The sequence below is a fragment of the Scatophagus argus genome, chromosome 22, assembly GCF_020382885.2.
Source record: "Scatophagus argus isolate fScaArg1 chromosome 22, fScaArg1.pri, whole genome shotgun sequence".
Classification (NCBI taxonomy): Eukaryota; Metazoa; Chordata; class Actinopteri; family Scatophagidae; genus Scatophagus; species Scatophagus argus.
In genome coordinates, this window is record NC_058514.1 from 13,419,587 (window position 1) to 13,445,719 (window position 26,133).

The 26,133-nt window shown below is 40.1% G+C and overlaps 1 protein-coding gene across 1 annotated transcript in view; it reads left to right on the top strand.

Moving 5' to 3' along the window:
- ntf3 (neurotrophin 3) overlaps nucleotides 1-25,231 on the top strand; it is a 36,095-nt gene extending 10,864 nt beyond the window's left edge. Inside the window, exon 2 of the mRNA XM_046378721.1 lies at nucleotides 19,727-25,231. Within this exon, the coding sequence (XP_046234677.1) occupies nucleotides 19,727-20,611 (885 nt within the window). The 3' untranslated portion in view covers nucleotides 20,612-25,231. The remainder of the gene's footprint in view (nucleotides 1-19,726) is intronic.
- The last annotated feature ends 902 nt before the right edge of the window (nucleotides 25,232-26,133 follow it).

Genomic DNA, 26,133 nt, shown 5'->3' on the forward strand with positions numbered 1-26,133 from the left:
CTACAAGTATGTCATATCCATTCCCTTCCTCATAAAACAGTTGCAAAGGTTTCTTTTATATGAATGCAATCTATGATAAATTTGGGTCTTATTTGAAATGAAAACAAACAGGATGGAGACCTGGCGGTGGGAGAAGTACTGGGATCTTGGGTAAAAGTAGCAGTACTATAGTGTAGTGTACTCTGTTAGAAGTAAAAGTCATCCATTTTTTACTTAAGCAAAAGTATAAAAGCATTAGAATCAAAATATATGTAAATCACAAAAGTGAAAGTGAGTTCAGTTTGGAGTACTTTATTCTACACTGATGTTGACACTGGCAAAGATGCTTTAACTACTTTATATAGTGTATCTGCTGGGTGAATTTCACCTGGGGAATCAGTAAAGTTTTATCTTCATCCATAATGTTACATCAGCATAACTGATGATTTTATTTTTATATTGTTAAACTAAATCTGCAACTAAAGGGCGGAGGGTATTAAAAATATTGCTTCACAGGGTGCCTTTAGGTCACCTCTGAAGTAGTTTTAATTTCTTCTCCCCCCTCTTCACTGACCAGCAGGGTTTGTGTGCAGGTTAACGGTTCAAGTGTTAAAGTTCAAAGTTCTCAGATGCAAATCATGGACATTTGAAGCCACCAGCTGCTTTAATTTAAAGTTTCTCCAAGATGTGAATTGATGTCACGCTGTTGAATTTTGCTAGAAATTCTGAAGTGTTAGCTTTGTATCTTACTGCCGTTTTACTGGGGTTCATTTGAGGCCTGTTATGGGTGAAAACATGATTTGCAATGGGGTCAGTGCTGCAGGAATCAATTGTGTTTGATGCTTGAGTCTGTAGTGTTTACAGTAAAGATCTGTGCTTGGGTGTGAAGGATGGACTCGCTGACATGTAATAAGCAGCTAACACCTCTGTTTGGCCCCTCCAGAACAATTAGATGCAATTGCTGCACCAAAAGTTTGGGAATAATATAACAAAAAAATCTTACCAATTACTGATAGTAAGTTTCCCTCACTCCACGCCCTACCATGGCCCACGTCTTAAAGGATCACATGAGGGTCACTTTTGAAAACACTGAACTTTTCAACATCTGGTTCAGGCGCAAGTAAACTCTGTATGCTTCAGAGTGTCAGTGATTGACAGTTTGAATTATTAGCTGTGCTCTGGGAATGGTGATCAGACTGTCACATACAGCAATATTCTCTCTTTGTAGTCAGACGGAGTTGCATGTTCTCGTTTGTTTTTCTCTGTCAGGTAAATGAATGCATACCTGTATGTATGTACATATGTATCTACATACCTGTAGGAATGTACATATGTATGTACATGCACTCTGTGTCAGAACTGTGCACGCACCAAACTCTCTAAAGCACACAACTCTTTGAACATGTTTAACCTTCACTTTTCCACGCCACTTTTTGTCCCTGCCAGAGCTCTCACACACACTTCTAACATCACTTTCCCTCTCTGAAACGCCATAAACACTCACCACACCAAAGACACTTGCTTTTGCAACCACATTCAGGCACTAATTAGTTTTCTCAAGGGATAATCACCATGAATGCAGATGACTCACCTGGCAAGAGACAGCGAAACATTCAGAGGGTAATTCACTGTTATGATTGGAATTCTGCCCTTCCCTTCACTTCCCCTAACACCCTGGGGGTGAAAACAGAGTAAGGTGGGAGGTGGAGGATGGCAGGAGGAGGATAAGCTGCTGCGACTTAGCAGACTAAATCACAAAGTTTGGCTTTAGATTTACTCGGACAGAATGTGGTGTTAAGCATGATCATTTGCCCAAAGGAGATTCGGAAATTGCATAGTTTAATGGAATAAACACTTTAAAATGGAAATAAGAATAGTTCGACATTTTGGGAAACAGACGTTCTTGCTAGAGTTTGATGAGAGGATCAATACCACTCTCATGTTTGTATACTAAATATGAAACTATTGCCAGCCGCTCGTTAGCATAGCTTTGTACAAAGACTGAAAACAGAGAGAAATGGCTAGCCTAGCCAATGGTAGCAAAACTAGCACAGCTCATTGATTAACACTCAATCTTGTTTAGTTAATTTGTACAAAAACTGAAGTGTAAAATAGAGCTGTTGAGGTTTTACTAGAACTCATTTCTCAGCTATAAAAATAGCAGAAAATCCAGGAAGTGAAGACTTTCGGCTGAGTGTGCACACAATCCCTTTTACACTGATCACAGATTAAACAATCGTGTTAAGATAAGCCAATCAGGCTCTTGGGGACAGCATCATATTTAGCCCAAAGACATGACTGTGATACGAATATCTTAAGGCAACTTTCTGAACGATAGGTTATGAATGCTTATAATTCCTGAAACTTTTACTTCAAACGTGAAGGCAAGCATTTAAGAAAATGGTTGTGTTTAAGCAAGATGATATTGAGGTTTAAGGACAGGGGAGGAAAAAGAGAGGAGATTGAGGAAAAAACACTAAACACAAAAGCACTTCAACAAGTTAAAACTGTATTGTTGTACTTTCTGAATATTGTTTTCAATTAATGTTCCTAATGCAACAGCGGTGTGAACCAAGTGTAAACATATTCTCATTTTTAAGATTCCTCTGTAATCTCTGACTTGCAACACAGGTTTCCCTTGCCCAGGATGTTTCCAGCACTTGGCTCTTCCTGATTTTCCTCACTCCCCAAAGAGGCCAGATGGCAGGGTGTCTGATAGATCAGTTGGAATCAACTTCCTAGTCATATTGTTCTGCCTCTCTACTACACAAGCACACATGCAACACATTCAACTCGAGTTTTGCATAAAATATCCGTCATTCATTCATTCATTTTCTATACCGCTTATCAGTCAGGGTTGCAAATTTTTTTTTTTTTTTTTTTTTAAATCCTTTCATCTGTTCCTGAGTTGCATAGAAACACTTTAACCTTCTACTACTTTGCATTTCAGGACAGTTAAGCAATTCAGTTTACCATTAAATCCAGGAATATCTACACGACCGTGTGTTATTCATATTGATAATTCTGTTCATCTTTTCTGTGTTAATGAAGTGCTATAGAATTTGCAGGATAAGCACTTGGCTGGAAACTGAGCTGCAGGCTGGATCTCACTATCTGTCCTTTTCCTCTCTGTGCCCTAACATCTGGAGTCAATTGGACAGTATTAGGGCTCAGACATTGGTGAAAATCCCTGTGGAGGATTTGCTGCTTTGGCACACTGCTCACTAAGCCCCATCACTAAGCACCCTGACTGCATCATCACCGGGGTCTCCACAGTAACTGCAACGCACACCAGCGATCACCACCGTCTCAAATTGGTACAGCTGTGGTTTGCCTGAGCCAGCGGGTTGCTGCTTGGAGCCACAGCGAGACAAAGGTTCTGATTTATAGGACATTGGTGCATTTTTTCTTTACTGTAGATAATCTCGTCTGATGTTGTTTATGAGTAAGAGTAGAGAGTGTAGATTTTAAATAAAAGAGTTTGAGTAGAGAGTGTAGATTTTAAATAAAAGAGTTTGACTAAAATCACCTGATATAGTACTGGTCCAACACTGTTGGTGGTTCCAGACCGCACAACAGTTGTGTATTTCATACCAGTGTGAGCTTATCAGTGTTGTGTTCAGGGAAACTCCAGCACTCCAACACTCGTCAGTGGGGCCAGAATAAAAATGAAAAATTGTAAAAATTTTACCAAAAGAGAGGCGACATGAGCTTGTTTTTGTGATCGGTCCTAAAACTGAAGATTATCTCTAATTAGTGTTTAACTGTACTAAATGTTTTGCATCTGTTTAAGTATAGTTCTCCATAAAAGTGTAAATGGCATTAGAAAGCAACAACAACATGAAACTAACCTCACTTTTATCAAACATTTTGTCACCGGGGTTTCCTGTTGTACTGCTATGGTGTTTTTTTTCACTCTCAGCCTCCCTTGCTACTCAAACACCATGACTGTCTGCTGGCTCAGTACATCTGCAAAGACAGCTGCTGATTCATTTGTACTGACCTGTGTTTTATCATCTCATCTCATACAGACTGTATACTAGAGCTCTACAAGCCCACTGACACCCAACACACTGAGTGGAGTCGGGCCACGTTTGGGTCTTTTGTTGTGCCCATACACATGCAGACACAGATCATTGTAAATATTTTACATATGCACACACTTTAGTCTCATTATACATATGCACAAACTTTACATGCATTTTTCTTGTTCAACGTGCATTACATGTGACAGATCAGTTGATCGTGCAGAGCAGCAGAGAGAAGCTGGACTGAGGGGAGTTACTTTCCTTCACATCACTAACTAATAAACAGCAGTTAGTGAAAGGATTTCTTTTTTTGGTTTTTTTGTTTTTGATTTTGATTCAGTATTAGTCAGTTGCAGTAGAGTTTCTGAAACCTTGTTCTTCAGTTTCTGTAGTTAACATCACAGAAACGTAGGCAGTAATTTGTTTTTTTTACTCATTTGCTGCTGCAGGATCACTGCATTATGGATTATTGGTAGCACTGTTAAGTTTGGCACCTATAATGAATGTACCTTTTAGGAAGTAATATGTGTGTGTGTGTGTGTGTGCTCATCAGAGAGAGTATATAGTTAGTTTCGGTTTGGGGCCGGACTAGGGTTGGAATTTTTGGCCTGCGCAGGCCTCTAGTGTATACTGGAAAAAAAACAGAAAAACCCAAAGAAGTGAAGGAACCAGCTGCCTGTAAAACCTTCTTCAGTTTTACTCAGAGAGTTTATGGTGCTCTATGTGAGGTTTATCAAGCTCAACTTTTCATCAGCTTAACATGTTTTGTTTGCAAATCCTGAAACTTTTCAAGTTGACAAACTTAAATTAAGGTGAACCAACAACTGTTAAGTTATGTGATTTCTTATGTTAGTTATGTGAATTCTTAAACTTGATTTATTTTTCACCTGTAAAGCATTTTAAGGTGTGTTTCCAGCAAGCCCCACCAACACAGTTTGAAATCTGTGGAATATTTTATGACATAAGTTTGCAGGCCAAGGTAACAGTCCACCCTCTTACCTTCATCATTCACTTTTGCAAATGCAAAATACTGGCTTGGTTTGTCAACTGCATTTTTGACTTTAAATGTCATAAATTTCTGTTTCTAGATCCCAAAAACAAGCACGTTTGAAAGGCTTTTACAGTGAAGGCGTCTTATCAGGGTTGAAGCAGATTTTTTTTTACAGGGGAAAAAAAAAAAAAACAGTGGGGAAAATGGGACAAGTCAAGAAATGACACTTATTGTCTTCTGTTTTGGTTAGCTCACACATGTAAAACACCAGCCTACACCCCTCTCTATGGCGCCTAACATGACATGCTTTCAACAGTCAACACCCATCCCCTGTAGACTTAAGCTGGCATGGTTAGGTGTTTATCTTTGCTACTTGTGACTGCATCGTTGCTTGCATGTTTCTCACACTTAAATATAAGCAGCCAGAGGTGCAAGTGGACCATTTGACACAAAATCATGTGGGGTCGTGTGCGGCCTGAAAAAGTTGCCACAGGAATGCATGCAAAAGGCGCATGCACACACACACACACACACACACACACACACACACACACACACACACACACACAGGAAAGGTTTTCTGGTAGTTATCACAGGAGTTGGCAGAGCCACCATGAAACACTTACAGCCGTGTGTCAATCACATTGGGAACCTGTTTGACTAATAAGATTGCTTTGTTGAAAGTGCCTGTTGTGTAACTAAGTCAGTAGAACAGCCAAACACTCACAGCTAACAGCATTCACCTGAAATTATGCAGTTAAGACAAGCCTGTGTGGCTTGTTATCTTAAAGCATGACAAGCGAAATGCAACTTTAGACTTTAAGAAGTTAAGCTGTTATCACGGCTTGGCTTTGGGAAATCTCTGTGCCGTTAGCCACAGCATTTAAATTTGGGGCCCACCGGTGAGCGTGAAGTTGTGAAGACTCCCACTAACTGATACATTCGGAGGCTGATGGTTATGTATCGCTCTCCTCCTGCTTCACATGCGACGACGAATCTCTGATTAATTCAGATCAGGTGTCCCTACATTTTTAGCCTGGCAGCCAAAACATAACTTTAATCACTCGCCCTTACACGCAGCGTCAGTGCAACAGAGACCTTATGTGATCTCGTCATGTCCAGACAAAGTCGATGCAGTTGAATGACCCATTTGTTATCCCCCATAAAGCTGCACATGGAAGGTAAGGTGCACTAAATAATTAACACATGCGTCTTCCTGTTTAACATTTACAAGGTGGACCTACTTCTGAAGTCGCAATCATAGATTGTCCAAACATTGTCACTGTAGAGTTTTACATTCTTGGACACAACAAGTCTATGTTTCATTTGGACATTAAGATTGTTTTCTGAGAGGCTGAAATACTGGATCAGCTGTGCAGAATTCTGAGTTTCTTCCTTTCCTTACGTGGCTTTTCACAGCAGTTGGCTTGCCTTATTAAGAATTACTGCCAGTAGATTAACAGGCTGGCGTCCCAGTTACAATCGGTTCAGAGGTTAGACAGTGATTTGCTGGTCACTGTCTTTTTCATCCCGACTCCTTAAAATAGCTTAATCTTCTCCCACTTTTATTTCACTTTTAGCCTTCCCTGCCATATCCAGTTTTACATGTCTCCACTTCGACTGTCTGTCTTGATATTCCTTGCAAATAACAGCATTTTGACATACCTGCACAACCCCAATCTGTTCTTCCTTTAATTCCTGCTTCATGGGATTTGGCAGGGATATTACAATACTTAACCAATGGCATTCTGACTCTCATTTGTGCCCCTATACTATATAGACAAAAGTACTGGGATACCAGATCATCACAGCTTCCACTCTTTTGAGAAGGCTTTCCACAAGACTTTGGAGTGTTTCCGTGGGACTTGACACCCATTCACTGCCTGACATGACTTTTCATGACTTGCTTCTTATCCTCTATTTCCTCACAGACTAACATGCCCACACACACACAAGTCAAACATCACCCTGTGTCTTGCTGAATTTTACTAAAAACTTCACATATGCATATTCAGAGGAGAGGTTCAGATTACTTCAACAAGAAATATGCTTTACTTAGATTTTTGCATTGAAAAAGGGGGACTTATAAAAGCACCTTACTAGAGTAAATGTTCAAGGACTGGTCCAGGAGGTTTCTGGTGATAGCATAGAAAACTTGCCTGTGGTCTGATGGTTAATATATAAAATGTCTGTTTGCCTTGAAGTGATGAGGCCACTGTTGTGGTTTATTTGAATGGGCCTGCAGTTCTGTACAGTCTGTGTTCTTCATGACCCACCATGAACACACACACTGAAAAAGAGGAACACACTAAAATAGTCTGCACATATTTAGTCAGACATGCACACAGACAGGTCCACTGGGAGGTGTGCACACATACCTGCTGCCTGATAAACAGCTGACTTGGATTTAGAACAATGAGGTGCGTGCACTTACTTATAAAGACACAAATAAGAGTTACACAATCACATTTCATTCCCCCATGACAGCCCGGGGCAGAGGCATTATGTTTTTGGGTCATCCATCCATCCCATTCCTCTAAACGTGATTTCAGGAATGTCTGGAGGGAACTTCATTACATCTGGTACAATGTTCCAGTTGGACTAATTAGAATTCAGTTATTTCACACAGACACATGCAAAGATAAGGACCACTAGCCTTTTTGAAGATTGATAAAATCACTGACATAGGATGGCCTGCAGGCCAAATTTGGCTCAGATTAAGGTTCATTTTGTCCTGCCAGATGATTATCAAAAAAAGTCTTTATGACTAAAAATAATGAAACTTTGTTCTGTTTTATTTTTTATGATGTGAAAATGTTCTTTAATGTGTAGGATCCTTCGTTATTAGTTATTTTTTTATAATCTGAGCACAATGGGCAGAGTGACACAAAGAAAGTCAAAGGAACTTGAGATCCCATTATCGTTTTGCATCTTAACAAAACAATGCAGTAGGTGTTTGTATTTTGCCGTGGGGCCCGCCATTAAGTTTCAGGGAAAAAGCCTGTAAACCCCTAACAGCTACAGCTTTTTGCTCCTGGTCATGCCATCACTGGTCAAATGCCACTGTGACTTCACAAAACACATTTTTACCATAACACAACAATTCATACACTAAATTATGACGCAATTTCACACTATGGTCATTATTCAAGATCGTAATTGGGGAACAGAAGGGCAGATTATGACATATTTCACGTTTGGTCACGTAGTGAATTGGTGACACTCATTTTGTGTATCTTAGAACACAATTTTGAATTTTAGAATGGGCTTTTAGAAATAAAAAAATCAGTGAACTTACACACTATCATTTGCTGATATTTAGCTTCAGGTGGTTGTTGTTGCACCATGTACTGAAGCGCTCTATCAGTCTGTGCAGTCATGGATGTAAACTGTATCTTGCCTGCCGTGGTAGAAGCATGCAACCTTGAAGCGGTAATTCCAGTTTTGCTGTGCGCCTATCTGTTATAAAACTGAATCTATTATGTTTGTTATGTTATGCTCTTCAAGGTGGGCCACATCACTCACAAAAAGAACAAACCTCAACTTGATCTGCGTTATGTTGCCACAGGCTCCACTGACGTTTGCATAAGCGAACAACACAGAAGCACATGCACGCAGTTTCTTATCACGTGTCTTGTCGTATGTAGGTGTAGGAGATTGATTCTCTTTTGCATGGAAATCTTTCATTTACAAACATCAGAAGGCAACATTTGAAATCTAAATTTGTAGTAAAGTCATGCTGCTTGCGGTGCTATTGCATTGCTGTTGCTGCAGATTCAAAGTTATAAACAGAGCAAAATCGGAAACAACCAAACAATCTCTCTAATGTCACAGCTGGCTAAGATCACACTTGAAGGTGACATGAAGAGCAAAGATGAGCTGATATGCCGCTGACACAGGAGTACTTAGTTTTATTTATATAAGCGCCAGCCCCCCACCCCCAACTTTATAGTTTTTACTCAATCAAAAAATAATGTGCATCCTACTCATGTTATGCAAAGATTTCACTATTCGTACTTTCATCAAACACAGGAAGTGGCCAGTTAAACTCAGGTGAATCTGTGCTCATGGGTATACACCACAGCAGTCATCACATCATGGCGCCTGACTTACATGTTCTCATGAAAAACTTAAACCCTCATATTTATGACTCATCAGCGAGCCATCCATCTCATCCCAGTCAGTTGTGGCTGAACAGTATGTTACCGCTGAGGAAACCTGTCTGAACTCCTGCTAAGATGCCTCCACACTGAGGCTGATTATCTGCATCAATCCCTCAGGAGTTAAAAGCTCAGAGCGAACACAGACACATTTTTGGCAAATGTAACCTCGGGGCAGCTCTCCCATCTTACAGATCTGCTCTTTCCCATTCGTGCCTACTTGATGTGCATTTACATTATGTGCGTTTCCCTGCGCAGCAGCTCTAAGCTTGAACCAGATTAACAGCTTCAGTGAACAACGAGAGCAGGTGAGATGAGGACCTTGGCAATTTACCCAGCTCTATTCATCAGGAAATGACTGGCAAAAGTATTTTTGGACAAGGAGCGAGAAATGTGCAAACACATGTTAGATGTTAGATACATGCACACACATAGCTTTATATGCACTGGACTAAGTATTTGCCAAGAGGTTTTGAAATTGGGGAGAATTTTTTTTTACAAAAGGCAAAAAAAGATTTGTATAGCATATCAACCAAATTCCTTTGAATTTTATGGAGTTTGTGGGGCAGTTTGGGAATTACATAATACTCCTCCTATGTGTGAGTAGGGCTTTAGAGAAGGATGAAGGCACAAGCGGATAAGAGGAAAGAAGTGAGGATGAATATGAGCAGATATCAGTGTGAGATGATGAGCGGCTGAGGAAGGGATAATGTTGGACAGGCAGAGAGGCTGGCTGGACACTGACCTAATGGGTCTTGAGCCTCCTAAGCTGAAGAGGAGCAAAGGGGTAGTGAGATGGGCATGACTAACTTGTCAGCAAACATTAGTTCTTCCAAAAATAAAACTCTTTCAGCTTTGTTTTCACGATGCTTTGTGTAATCGCTTCTGTTTGACCTAAAAGGCTACTGATGTATCTGTTAAACACATTGCAGGTCTTGTGATGGTAGGCTGGGTGTAGTTTTGGTTTTTCTTTGCTTGTGTAGCAGGTCATTGCATTCCTCTCTAGACAGCTTGATTTGAACTACTGAATAATGGTCTCTGTCTGGGGAAAAATGAACGTAGAATTTTAAATCAAGGTTGTGCAGAAAGTTCAAAGCAAGAAGAAAGAGAAGCCTGATTGATTAGAGAAAGAAAAAAAATGGTAGGACACAGGCAGAAAAAGTGAGGAAAACACTGGCAGGAAATATTCATAGTGAGCCTGAGTTAAGTACATGTGGGCCCTGGAAGTAAAGTGCACTCATTGCCCAGGATGCACTCCATGTGTTGGTATACTGAATTAACAAAGAAGACAATATGAAGTAGTAGAAGAGTTTCAGTGTCAAGTTTTACCTTCAAGTGATGACCTTGACTGCAGGTGTTGGATAGCAGCTAGGAGTGTGTCCTCTTCTGTCCAAGCCAGGTTTTAAGAAAGTTCTCATCCTAAAGTGCACAGAGAACAGTTACGTCAGATATTGCTAAGAGGCATTACACTCTACGGCTCTTTTTACTTAATGAAATGCTCTGTCCATGAATATCACTGACTGCTTGTTGATGTTTATCTGTTTATTTAGTCAGCTTTTGTATGCCAAGATGAGCCTACAACAGTACACTCATTTACAGTGTTGATCTTTTGATCTTGTGGCATCAGAAGTGAATGGGAATAAGTGTCCTTAAAATTGAAGAGAAATGTTTCACACGTTGTGAAATACGCCTGTTCTTTGTCTTATGTTTTGCTAACAGTTTCTTAACACCAACATTTGTATTGATGCATTACATGCCATTGTCATATGTGGTCTAATTACAGGTGAGCATACAAAAATGCAAATGCAAAAAACATGCACATGTTTCAAACCAGAAGCCTTAAAAATCTTTTGATTTCATTAGTTATTTGTAGGTCACAACCAGTCACGCAATACATTTTTACTAATATTAGTTGACAATTTGTGTTAATGCCCCTATGTTGAAACACTCAAACCCAACCCTTTTATCCTCATTATGTTTTCTTCTCCTCCTTTCATCCTTTCCATCACATCCTCCTTCACTCCCGACAATCAACCCCTCTTCTTCTGTCCCTCACCACAGCCTGAGGGGAGTGATTATCCAAACGATTCTGACATTTGAATCTAGGAATATGTTGGAGTGACAATTTAATACCTGCCTCATCAAGCCCTTACCTGTCCTCAAATGTCTGTTTTGTGTGTCAGCGACAGTGAAATATGGTGGATAGAACACTTCATTCTTAGTCATATGGTGGCCAATGTGCTCATAAAATGCCTCAGGTTTGCGTCTGTGCTTGTTTTGTTTGTTGCTCAGATGAGGTTGAGCTGAGGGTCAGCAGCTCCAAATTCATTCCCCTGGTGAAGTTGTCTGAGTGAGGGTAAGGTGGAGTGCAGCAGCAACCGCAGTGATACAGCCTTATCCGGACTCAGACAGATCTGAGTCTTAAGTGTGATCTTTCAATGTACTGGACAGTTTGGACTAAAACACTCATATGTGGACAGCTCTGGGTAGAGACAAAGAGGATCAGAAAGCAGATACAAACCACTGTAATAAGTTCCCTTCACAGGGGGACACAATATCTATAATACTGTGAGCAGGAAATGTTTCGCAACCGTCCCTGTTGTTGATTTTAAGAAGCCGAGACATTTGAGGTGCAGCTGCTATGAAGCCTTGTACTTGTTGTACAAATGTTGTATTTTGTGCATATTTCATTGTTAATGTCTTCAGAATTGCTTTTTTTCCTGATATGGAGCTGTCTGCTTCAAACTTATGCTTTTGTTCCCCTCAATCTCCAGGGTGCACTGAGCTTCAGTTTGGTTGGGTTAAATTTGCCAATGCATGTGTGTGAGACTTAAATGTGCTGTGTGTTGAAGGGCTATCATATGCAGGTTTATGGTGGACAAGATGCAAAAAAGATAATTAGCAGTGACTATGGGCATGTACATCCATGACACATGATTATAGCCACAAAGAAAAGGTAAGTAAAATCATTTGGGTATTTCCTGCTGTTCAGCTACCAGCCCTGTATAGTTTGCAATGGCCCTGCCAAGGGGTAGCCGGGGGGGGGGGCAGCCTAAGATTTTCAGTGGCTCCATCTGGCTATCCCTATGAAAAGATTCTGAGGGTGCCACTGATTGCTCAATGCTTGTTTGATTATTATTCTTGCTCTGCAGTGCAAGACACCCAAATATGACAAGAAAGCCAAATAAAACATTGCTCAGATGTTTTATGGTTTTACACCTGAACCACCAATAACTGAAAAAGAAACAAACATAAAATGACACATTTACACACTGATGGAAAGTATGTATAATTTAACAGGTAACACTGTGTCTACACGGGAAGCTTAGTGAAAGCCAGAGCAGCAGCAGCAGCAGCAGTAGCATCAATACTATGTCTGTGTCTACACAGGATGCGTTCAGGCACAGAATTTGGGGCAGGTCCGGCATTTTGGCAGCCCAACACACAACCGTTATGCAGCCTGTGTAGACAGCTGGATTTATTAAAAGAGAAGCATATCGGTTTCTTCAGATTTGTGGAATATGACTGACAGAAAAATGTGACTGAGAGCCTCCTGTGTAGATGCCCCATCAGAGCAGCGCCTAAGGTAACAGGTGTGTCGAGCTAAATGCTAACATCCACATACTAATGCAACCCCAATGACACTGCTAACTTGCTGATCTTTGGAAGGTAATTTTTATCATGTTCACCATGATAATAGAGTAATAATATGCTAACATTAATCATTGCCACCTGCTGGTGGCACTAGAGGAAGAGTCAGGGAATTACCAAATTCAATCTACCCTGGATATCTGTGTCAAATTTAATGGCATCCGTGTAATTCTTCTTTATTTGTATGTTTGATAGTTCAGTCTCATCCAGGACTGACTGACTGGCATTACCTTCTCTAGAACCACACTGCCAGCATGGCTAAGAATTACTGAGCTTTGAATGTCAAACAGGTGCAGTGTGCATGTTTTCTTTGGGTTTTTTTTTATGTATTAGAAGTTTGCCAAGAGGTGATTTAATACTGTTAATTGAGCACTTCTTTAGAAAGAGGAGCCAGTCAGGACAAAGACTAGCTTTGACATGTTTGTTGGAGTATGCCTGCATCAAACTAATTTCAGTGTCTTCATCATGCATTTTTCATCATATACTGAACACATCAAACAGAGGAAAACTCTCTACCACAAGAAGGTCTAAAATTATTCTACTGATTAAGTATGAGCATCCAAACCAAGGTTGTGTTTGCTATTGTGTAAGTGTCTGACACAAATTTTGTGATTTGTAAAGGAAAGATTGAACTTATTTTATTGTTACATTAATCATTTAGGCAGATTTTTGGCCAGACAACTGGAAGCTGGCAAAAGAAAATACAAGAAAACATTGAGCCAATATTCCTGTTAAGCTAATGGGAGTCACATGGAGCAATGTGGTGGCGCGGGAAGACAAAGCCCCAAAACCCTGCATTCCAGTTTCACCCAGTTCTGTGCCTATTTTCAGGCCACAGTACCATCTGAATGTCACATGAAAAATATATTTTCCTTGAGCAATTATCCATTTAAGTGTGAAGCACAACGCTCAGAGGGACACGGTGAATGTCTTGTAAACATGCTTGCTGCTTTGTCGAATCCCTTCTTATTTCAGCGGAAAAGTTATTTTGAAGAAAACTGGACACTTAAAAGTGATTCTGGTGGCAACTTCACCAAAAAAGTCACAGTTACCAAATTCCTGTCCTGAACACAACTTGACAGAATCTCTGATGACCTGTAGATGAATGTGAGGAATCTTCTGACTGTTCCCTGAGGCTTCAGATATTTGTTCTTGCCTGGACCTGCTCCTTTAGTAATTTACAGTATTTACACAATGTATTTACTCCTCAACGCAACCAACACACTCTGATTCAGATGTGGGAGAAGTAAAGCTTTGATGATTGCTGCAGCTAAAGGATTTTCATGGAAATCTTGAACTTTCTCAGACCTCAAGCTGGAGGCAACGTTTTTTAGTACGACCAGAAAATAGTTGTCAGCTAGGTTGTGACCTTATACAAGTCTAGTTTCAACCAACATCTGGGTCAACAGTTTCACAGAGAGTAAAGGTTGGGGTATGCTTAAAACAAATTTATTTATACAGAGGTTTATTCAGACACGCCCAAAGGTAAAAATGTTTTTACCTGGGGCCTCATTTGTAAAAATGTTCAGACAGCACATATAAGGATTTAGTCAGGAATAGCTATGGACCAAAGGAGAAAATCAAACTTTTTGGAAGAAGAGATTATTGTGGTGATACAGGGGTCTGAAACAAGGGAACAATGGAATAAATAGTGGGTTGATAAACAAAACCAAGCACACAGCTTGGAAGTGTGTTGCTGCTGCAGTGAACGAGGTGGGGCTAAAAATACAAAACGATGACTTGAAAAAATGGCCTCAAGAATACATTATGCAGACAAAAGTAATGAGGCACCTGACTGTTATACCAACAGGGACTTTAATGACAGTACATTCTAAGTACATAGACAACTTAGAATACCGGGAAGGCTTTCCACAAGACTTTGTATTGTTTCTATAGGAATATCTGCCCACTCATGCAGCAGAGCAATAGTGAGGTCAGGCACTGATGTTTGACCAAAAAGGCCTGGCTCACAGTCTCTGTTCCAGTTCATCCCAAAGGTGTTTGATGGGGTTGAGGTCAGGGCTCTGTGTGGGCCAGTCAAGTTCTTCCACGCCAAACTCATCCAACCATGTCTTTATGGAGCTAGCTTTGTGCACTGGGGCACAGTCATACTGGAATAGAGAAGGGCCTTCATCAAACTGTTGCTACAAAGTTGGAAGCATAGCATTGTCCAAAATGCCTTGGTGTGCTGAAGCATTAAGATTTCCCTTCAATGGAAGTAAGGACCGAGCCCAAATCCTGAAAAACAGCCCCAGAAAGCAGTTTGTCTAGATACTTTTGTCTATATAGTGTATGAAAAGATGAAGTGATGCAGTGTGTCCAAACATAATGGCTGTTTTGTCTGCTAATCCTTCACACCTTTAACTGATAATTCCTATCACATTGTTGGCAAAGCTCATGCAAAGTTCACCACAGGCTTGGACTTATGTGTCCCTGCAGGAAAATCGTTAAAGTCAAGTCTAGACTTTTCCAAGAGATAAGGCCATTTCCACGTCAAAGTAAGGCTTTATAAATATATATAACTACTAGTACATTGTACATTGCTTTTACATATACACATTCAAAGGCAAAGCAAAAAGCCTACCATCAGAGAGAGGTGGGAGATGTGTTGAATCATACAAATGAGAAAAACTTTCATTATTCGTGGTGTTGAACTTCTGGCTAAGTACAAATGTGGTTTGTGAAGAATGAAAAAGGCCCCATTCATTTGATTTGTTATTTCAAAAGTCTTGTATCCAGATAAAATCCAGATGTGATTTGATACACTTAAATCTGATAGTCAGCCACATCCTGTATGTGTCCCTGTGTTAACCAGATCACTATTCTGATGGCAATCCTCCACCTTGCTTTTCCTAGACTGCTCAGTACTATACTGCAGTCCAGACAGCTGTAGTAACGCACATGAATGCAAATGGATGAGCTGCATTCACAGACAACCAGTGAGATAAAAGTATTATCTTCAGGAGTTATCACAACAGAAAATAAGCACTACAGCAGCATGTTATGCAGAAATTGCCAGAGGTGGTTTTATTCATGTCTCAGGAAACATGGACAATGTGTAGGTTTAGCTGCTATTATCACAGGGGACAGAGGCTGCTTTCAGAAGGCATAAAGATTGTCACTGTATGTCGTCTCAACATCTTGACTTGAATGCATCTTTTCAATACATCTAATGCTTCTCAGCTGCATTTACACTTTGCAGACAGAATATACATGTAGTATATGCATGAACAGCTGACCAATTATTGCACAAAGTGGGCATGCTTGTCAGACTCATTGTTTCAGAAAGTCACAAAAATTGTTGGGCTCAGCAGAGAACGGAAGTTTCAGACATTATAAAGACACTATTTGAAACATACTGGCTCCGTAAAAAAAAATAATAATAATTAAAAGTAACTGTCTTGCTTTCCATTTCCATCCATAGGTTTAGTTGTCATGTATTTATTGGACTGAATCTCAGCTACTGCAAATGAATAGAGAAAAACTGAATTAAAAAGAACAATTTAAAAAAAAAAAAAAAAAATCTGAATTTGGACATTTTCAGCTGTTGTGTAAATCGAACCAACCAAAGGCAGACTGAAAGATGAGCAACAAGCCAACACACAGAGTTTGTCTTTCATCATCAGCTCATGGTCACACATTCAAACAGAACCTAGTATGGAGTGTGTCTGTAAATAGAATCACCTGGATGCCTTTCAAACAGGTAGATTCATAATATCCTGACAATCTACGGCTGCACAACAATATATTTTATTGCGTTTCAGCTTTCACCTGCACTATTAACATCTGACAGCATTGTTCTTGTTTCCTTAGTCGTTCTTACACTTTGACTTTCATTGAGTACATTCACTCTCTGACTTTTACTCTTAGTGTAACCAACACCTAATTATAAGCCTAACATTGAACTGGAGTCCTTGTAACTTCTTGTAGAGGTGAGGACGGGCGAAGTGTCCTCACCAGGGAGGTGTTTCCTAATTTCCCTGCCCTTGTGCTCTGGACAGCATATAGTGATTACACACACAGTCTCATTATCACTCTGCCCACCGCATAAGCGATCGCTCACCCACTGCGCTTCGCTAGCCAGAATCTCTACATCATAAACTACAGTGAGGGATTTTATGACAGCAATTATGGCAGCAACATTCTTCTTCATACATTTGGATTTAATCACCACAGCAAAGGCAAAGAAACTGAGTGAGAGGTTTTGTCAGTGTTACAGTAAGTACTTAAAGTCATATTGTTAAAGTCTTTTGATAAGAGAAGAACCAACTTTTTGAAGTATGAAGTATTACTTCATTTCCTTCCTCTGGGCTGGTGTGTGTCATAAATGCCTCAGATGATGTCACTTGAGTCAGCACTGACTGGGGCTGAAGACTTAAGTTTGAAGATAAAAAAAGTTGTGAAGTTTACAAGACGTGTGTAGCCTGCTCCTCATCTCTGCTTGAGGATAGATGGTCAGGGCTAACTTACCCTTTACTAGCATAGCCCACCCCAATCGCTAAGCAAACTATGTGCAGTCAAGCTGCATTGTGGGTCTGCACTACCCAAGTTCACTACAGCAATGCTATAGGAGTGCAATGCTAAGTTAGTGGAGTACTGCTTTACCTTGTGCTAATATGTTTAAAATAATTTCTCTGTAATGTATGATATCAGTAAGGGGTGTTACAAGTATAATAATGCATGTGTCCATGTCCCTGTGTACGTGAGTTTTAAATATTCCAGTACCACATCTTTATTGGCTAGAAACTGAGAGAAGTTAACTTCTTACTTATACAAAGTTCTGTGTGTGTGTGTATGGTTGTGTGCAGAAAGTGACATTGCTGCCCAACAGATGCCCTCCCCCCCCAACATCTGTATCCAGTCACAACAACACTGGCGGGAACAAGTCACCTCTTTTTTGTTTTCAACCATCTGTTTGTGCTTTATCACTCACTCCCTTTGACTCTCCTCCTCTCTGAAAGGCATTTGGAGCTTTACGTGTCATGGAAAGGTTTAAGCAAACATGCGTGCATGCATTGGATTGCAGCATAAATAACAACTTCCCTGAAACGTAAACTGCACATCACCACCTGCTCATCTGTGGGAATGCTATAATTACACTGGGTGGCACAGAAGAGAACTATGCTGATAATTTGTTCATTGACTTTGTCATAGATTATACATTCTCCTCAAAGTAAATGCTGGTGTTTATTAGACACGTTTCAGTTCATGTCAAGCTAGGATTGGCAAAAGTTGAAAAAATCCACTGTAAATGGCCTGCTCTGCACCAAAGAGTATACAAAGTTAGCAGCTAGCTGGGGAACATGATGCAGGATTTAGCAGCTAGAAACCAGATATTGAACTCAGGGGTCAGTGGATGCAAAATGAGAGCTAACGGAAGAGTTAATAATTTGTAAATACATTAAAGTCGCTGACAACTTCTCAAAGTGATTTTATGTCAGTGTTTATGGTTTGTTCCCGTCACCCTCGGGAGGCTGAAATATCGTTGCAGCTTTAAAGCTGCGAAAACTCTCCAGAATTATTGGAAAAAGCTAAAAGAAAATTAATGAACAGTCACTTCCCTAGAAGTGTTCCCTTTGTGAAAACTGTTCAATGGCAACAGAGGAAGACTGTGGCTGCATTAAGAGACTGTAGAGCTGTATGAATAGGGGTTAGTCAGTGAGCTTTCCTGGAGGAGAAAGTTTAAAAAAAAAAAAAAAAGTGGTGAGAACTCTGTCCTGAGGCTGACACCACCAGCACCCGTGCTGATCGGAACTAAGCATGTGGTGCTGGAACATCTGCTTTTGTGACATGCATGATGTTACACTACATGAATCCCCACACCACATGGATTTTAAAGTCTTGTGGGCACGATCGTATGTGAAATACAGACACCAAAACAAACAGGAAGATGTGGAACTCATTTGGCTGATTTGACCGACTGTAGCCAATTAAAATGAAAGAGTAAAGTATACTACTGGTCCAACTGAGTCAAAAGATGCTACTGTAGTAAGAACAAACAGGGTCTGCTTTGGTGGCAGTTCTGAAGTAAAACATACCTTAGTCCGGTTGGTTTTAAAGCTGGTGTTTCTTGCAGACCAGCTCAGTCTAATTGGAAGCCTAACATAAACTGGCAACCTTTCCATCACAACACTGCCTCTCTACTTGTAAACTACATTTTACTTTGAAATTACTGTTGAAAGGTAGCGTCTTCAGCTCGATAACTTCAGTAACTGACAGAGATATGTTTTGGTGACAGTGTGTGTTCAGTACAAGTGTGAGTCTGGTTTTATTGTGTACATTTTAAATGCTCATGCCGTGTGTTTCCCTGTATTACTTTGAACGCTGTTTTATGGCCACATACATGCAGCTGCACATTAGCTGCTTCAACTGTGTGCTCATACGAAAATGCACACATGCTTGCCGCTGCTGTTTAGTTTGTGGTAACCAAATTCAAGCCAACGGTTCCCACAAAGCCTCAAAGACTTTCACAACTTTAATCTTGAGAGAAAATTAAACAATATCCTCAGGCGAGTTCAGAGGGAGTGTTTTTTTAAATATGATCCCAGGAAGATTTATAGATGTTTGTGTGATAATAAGATAATGATATCCTTGGGAAGTGTAAGTCACAGTGAACATAAAAATTCAGTTCAATACTTTGGTGTGTTAACGGCTTTAAAGTACCTTTCCTCCATGAACCGTGTGTCAGAGCCACTGCTGCAACTCCAACTGTTAATAAGTGGCCAAATTGGCAGCAAGACTATCATTGTTTTTTCAACAGTGTCATGCACCTGCCCACTGGGGGATTGGCATCTCACAAGTAAACCTCTGGTGTACAGAGAATAATATTCATGTCAACTGTTAAGTAAGAAAATACATTAAAAATTATGTAAGGAAGGAAAACACTCCTAAAAGTGTCTCTTTTTCTGTCTTTTTAGATCTTACAGGTGAATCTAGTGATGTCCATCCTGCTGTATGTGATGGTCCTCGTGTACCTCTATGGTATCCAGGCAACCAACATGGACAGCAGTCACCAGGGACAACAGCAGCAACAGTCAAGTCCCGACCCCCTAAATTCGCTCATCATTCAGCTGCTTCAGGCTGACCTGACAAAGGGGAGGACAAAGGAGAACCAGAGCCAACAGGGTAAAAGCCAGGACACTGAGCCCTTGGACACGCTGCCTCCTCTCCTCAGTGCAAACCTTCCCTTAGAGGCGGAGCAGGGCGATGGGGAGCAGTGGGGGCCGGGGGGTCGCAGTGGAGGGAGCAGTGATGGAGTGGTCGACCAGCAGGTGATGCTGTTGCACACAGACCTTCTCAGGCAGCACAAGCGGTACAATTCACCTCGGGTGCTGCTGAGCGACCGGCCACCGCTGCAGCCGCCGCCGCTGTACCTGGCTGACGACTTTGTGAGTGGCGGACTAGACGGTGGGGCAGTGGGAAACAAGACACGAAAGAAGCGATATGCTGAGCACAGGAGCTATCGTGGGGAATACTCTGTGTGTGACAGCGAGAGCCAGTGGGTGACGGATAAAACCCAAGCAGTGGACACTAGGGGAGACCCTGTCACTGTTTTGGCCAAAATTAAAACCAGTGCCACGCAGGACATCAAACAGTACTTTTATGAGACACGCTGTCGGACCCCCAGGCCCTTCAAAGGTGGCTGCAGGGGCATTGATGACAAGAACTGGAACTCGCAGTGCAAGACGACACAGACATACGTTCGAGCACTGACGCAGGTTCGCAATTCAGTGGGCTGGAGGTGGATACGCATAGACACTTCCTGTGTCTGTGCTTTGTCAAGGAAACGTCATAGGACGTAAAAAATAAAAACCAATACATGCTCTGCTGGGGACCACATGTTTGGAATTCTACTTCCTGGAGAGGATTTTATTTCCCGTTCACAGTGCTCCCTACCACAGGATTTTGCGTTGTGATGGTGAAGAGCACCATTTTGCTATGAAAAGATACTTCTACTGAAGAAATCTTGGGTCCATTTAAATGACATTTCACATTAATGTGCTGCAAATTCACAAGCCGATTCAGCACTGCTGTTACAGAAACTCATTGCAGAGGGGAGGGACGGAGTGTGTCAGGGTGTACTGTACATATAAATTATTTAAATTATATGAAATGCATGTAGTTTATACATGTTATCTATCTATATATGATGTATGAATATATTTGTGTTATTTATTGAAAGAAGTCCTCTTCAAAAGGAAAAAAAATGTCTATAAAAAGGAATGAAACAAGCTATGAACTCATTTTGAGACTATAATACAGAGCTGGGCTGCAAAGGTGCTTCATAGTAAGACTTTTAACGTGCCTTGACCAGTGTGGCTGCAGAGCAGAGAAATAGGACATGGTAACTCAGAGAGCAGTTGCCACAAATGTTTTGGTTGTCACAGAGTTGCAGGGACCTGCCCTGTCCTGTGGACCAGTGTGGACCAAATTCATAGCATCACCCATTAATGAGACAGATAACTTCATCAGAGGGTATAATGACCCTCAGATTTGGGACTTGCAACCAAACATATACATTTACACTACATACACAATTGACCAAAAAGTTATGTTGTAACACACCATAAGTCCATACATTCCTCTGGAACACAGTATTCACAAAATAAAAATAAAAATTCCTCTTTGGAATCTGCTGGCGGAGATTTAAGAAAATCCAACTGCTTGGTTTTCCTCAGACCACCTTGACTCTGTTCACCATGTTTTACTCTCAACTGTTATCATGAGCTGTTTTTGTTTCTTCCTATTAATAAAAACTTATATTTCTTAAAGTTGGACATTTCGTGAAAAAATATCCATTACAAAGTCAGATTTTTTTTTTATAGTAACAAAGCTTACATTACATCAGCACTCTCCAGGCCTGGAAATTGAAGTCATCACGGAAATTTTAGAAACTGCAGTTCCTCAAATGACCACATGAGGCTGGCTCCAAAAGGAAGTCAATCTTTACAGACTCCTATATTAAAACTTTACAGCTGAAATAAAAATGTTCACAGCCTGCTACAAAAAGGGGGTTTTGGTCTTTCTAGATAATTTCTCTGTTCATTACAACTGTACAGGGGTGAATTCCATGTAGCCCATTTATTTAAATTATATTAAGGCTTAAAGTTATGAACAGTCAATGGTGTAGTCACTTGGTGTGACTTCTAGCTGTTTGCTAGGTGTCATCTATATTCATTCCACCAGGCTTCATTCAGCTTGCCTCAGTTCAGTGCCTTTGTCCATGTTTGGATTAGTCGGGAGTAAGGGGGAGTCAGGCACCGCCAAGATGGCAACAGCTACCACATATACAGCTCTTCAGAAACCTATGGGTGACATCACAGAGACTACATCCATGTTTTACATAGTCTATGGTGAAACAATATTATATTGCTCTCAGAAATGAAACAACTAACTTTGTATTGGCGGTTATTCTACCAAACATCACTTTGAGAAAAAGTTTCGTTACTAGCAAGTGTGGGATTGGATTGATCACCTTTGCATTTCACATGCACACTGGAAAGTTGGAAATTTCATCAGAAACCAGATAGAAGTCCCTCAACTAAGGTTCACATTAAGGAAAGTGGATTTATGAAATGTCCCTCTATAGGCAGCTAAATTAAAGTACTGGTTTAAGTTAGGATAAGGAAAAGTCTGCATATATTCCACATATTTATTGTCAATAAATCCCATGAAAGGACCAAAACTAAGAATGAACAGATCTTACTAACAAGTATTGTATGTGTATCCAAAGCCAATGTGCCATAGAGTTCTACTGTTGTTCTAAACATATTAAAAACACATCGATGAGCTGCACAGCTTTGCTGGGTGACATGTTCCTTCATTCAAATAATGAGATATGATTCCTATGAGTACATAAAATATTGATTTATGGACAGTGACTATTAAAAGATAAAGAATGTCGAGAGTGTGATATATAGAGCAGAGCTCCGCACAAGAGAGTATAAAACCATCAATACTGAAATTTCATTTAGAATTGAAACATCTCACATACAAAAAGAAACCAGTGGAGTTATTTTAAAGATGACTGGATATTGTGCCAGCGCCTTATGCTGAGCTCCTTGTTAATAAAAACTGGCACCTCAGCGCATTAAACATGTCTATGCAAGGGAGAGGAGACAATATTTTTGAACAGTGTCACTGCGTTCAAGAAGAAACTCGTACTGTGGTTAAGTCACGTATCCAGAGACAGATTTTTAAGTTTTCCGGCATTTGTCAGCACAATAGCTGGACACCATGAACAAACATGCCTAAAGCTAATTATCACTACATATTTCACTGTTCCAAAAGATTGATATCACAGCTATTGCACAGAGAAACACAAAAATAATCACTGGATATGCTATAGGAATCAACATGTACAGTAGTACAGAGAGTACAGAGAGATTAACCTGGTGGTGATAGACTTAATCAGCATCATATTACCTTACTAGTGTTTTAAAAAAAATAAACATGCTTGATTTGAATTCTATAAAAGTGAGTATAACACGGTATATATGAAGTGTTTGTGACACATTTTTAAAGAACTCCAGGGGCTGAATTTCACAGTCAGGGTAGGGAAGTCAAACTAATGCATGGTTAGTTTTGATACGAGCCTGGGATTTGCTGATAATAATAAGTGTATAGAACATTTTTTCCTTTAAATAACTTATTGAGGCAGAATTCTCTGTCTAGCAGTGTATCTAAGTGATTTGTTCAGGGACTTCCAGGGAGTCTACAGTTGAACAGTTGATACAGTTGAGAGAGAAAAAGTAATGGTTTGTCAGATGTCTGATCAATAGTCATTAATTCTGATGCAGGAAGTATCTAATGAGATTTCTACAATGGCTCCCACTGTGTGCAGTGTTAATGTAATATAAATGCAGGATGAACTCAAAGTGAATCTTCAGTGATGGTTATCACCACAGTACTCTTATTGTCAGATATTAGTTATGGTATTTAGTGTTTGGAAATCCCAAAACAGCTGATTCAGAACTTGAATCTACATGTCAAATCCAAGAGAAAACTAGGCAAAATCATATTTAAGCCTGAAACATGGTTACAAAGAACATATCCTGCCTTAGAAAAGGAGATTTCAGAAAAATCCTAAAAAAAATCAACAATCAACATCAAAAATATGAGCCGCTTATTATCAAATTCCTTAAATATCACATATGCAGAGCACAGAGATGCGTGTGTTAAGAGTAAAGGTGTGCTGTATATTAGATAATATGAGAGGAGACAGAATAACTTACATAATCAGAAGATAACAAGGTTCCATTTAGAAGTGATAAATAACAGATGATTGCTAACGTGACAACAGCACTTCCTGTTCCATCATCAGGTATGAGTCATCTTGAGTATCAGTCTTGAAAGAACATGTTCCACTGTGTTCTTTGAAAATACACTGATTTTCCAGAATAACATTTTCAGAGAACGGATGCACAGTGTTTCTGGATTCAAACAATAACTGAAAGAGTCAGAGGACTGTTGCTGGTTTGGAGAGGGCATCTTGTAAGGTTTGATTTTGCATAGATTTGATCTTTGACAACAAATCTTGAGGATTTAAAAGAAAACCCCAACTTTGAACACAAAGAACCTAAGTTAAAGTGTAAAAAGAGATGGTTATTGCTGATGTACCTGTTTGTGCTCTCCAGAAGCACTTGTTATTTTTTATTATTATTTTTTGCATTGTTCTTCTACTCATGAACCATTGGCCTAATATTTGACATGTCAAGAAGTTTTCCAAGAGTTGCAATGTGGTTTGGAAGCAGAACATTTTTCAGTGACCTAAATGTTGGTACCAGTTTTTGCGTTCAGACGATCAGAATCAAAAGTGTCTCTTGCTAAAGATATTGATCACTTACTCTTGTAAATGGTAGTTATCCACTTTACTTATTTTCCCTGTGTGAAATGAGTATGGTTTATTGGTTTTGGAAAAGTTACAGAAAGGGTAGGACACCGCCCCACCCCATCCCCTCCTCTGGGACTGTCTGCTTTTGGTACTACAGTAAAACAATGTACAAAAAGTTGCTGGACTCAACGGAGCGCTAGATGTACTGTTGAAAAAAGTACACAAGAATAAAAATGTGATCCTGCATTTTAATCGAAATGTAGCATGATTAGTATTATTAGCCACAGTTGGGATAGTTCTCTATTCTACTTTTCAGATGAGATGGTTATATTCCTCCTTTTGAAGTTTATACGCCAGCACATTTTGTTGCCGACATACTTTGATGGAAATGATAACAGACACAAAGCTTGGCAGTGATGTCAGCCAACCCTGCAAACAGGTCATCCATTGCTGATTATCTCTCACCAAAGTTTGATAGAAAATGTGCCAACATCTATTAGACCTCCCATCATTATCCATCACCCCGCTCTGCCTCCCTGTAACCCTTATTATCATCAGGCATTTTCCCTCTCACCTAGACGTATGACCGCACATGCACCTACAATTGAGTTGTAGGAGGGGGCATCACATTCTGCCATCTCTAATGACCCAGGGGTTTTACAGAGGGGTAAAGCGGACTTAAGGAGATGTACATACATGCAGAGCTGGGATTTGAGGCAGTAATCTCTTATTCTAAGAGGAGCTTACCACTTGTCAGACCGCAGAGGAGAGCAAATTGAGCACTGCCTTCAATGTGCTAACTGAATGTGTGCTTATATGAAAAGTGCTTTAGGAAGACTTAATTCTAAAGGGCAAATTTCAGTGAATAAAAGAATCCTAACCCCAGAGCAGACTAGCGCTCTCTGAGGACTGAGAAGCAGTAAAATCTTTGTAATTACTCAAAGAAAGAAGATGTAATTGAACATTTTGCCCTTTAATTTAAACTACCTATGCTCCCATGTTTTCTGAGGACAGAAAAGCTAGCTCAAAAGTTTGGTTTATCAAATTTTAGTGTTTTGTGTGCAAGATTGACCAACTGACAAGTACCCTCTGCAAACATGCATTTCTTCATGCACAATGACACTCTCCTGTCTCTCATTGGCTCTTTTATTTCTTCTCTTACAACCAGAGCTAAAAGCATAGACATGGCCAACTCATCTAATCTGTGATGTCACACCAACGTACAGGTCCAGACAGTATTAGTAGGGGAACATGGCAAAGGTGACTGTAAGAGCAGCCAGAATGATTACGTATTTGAAAGAGATTTTGCTGAAAGATTATCCCTTGCTCCTGAAGTTTTCTGTTACATGTTTTGATTGACAGCACCACAAACACATAAAGCAGGGTTTTTCAGTTTTAAAGCTAAAATAAACATTTCTTAATTGTTTTCTACTGTTTAAAGAATAATTTTCACTAACATGCTCTAATAACCACCCATATTACAGATATGCC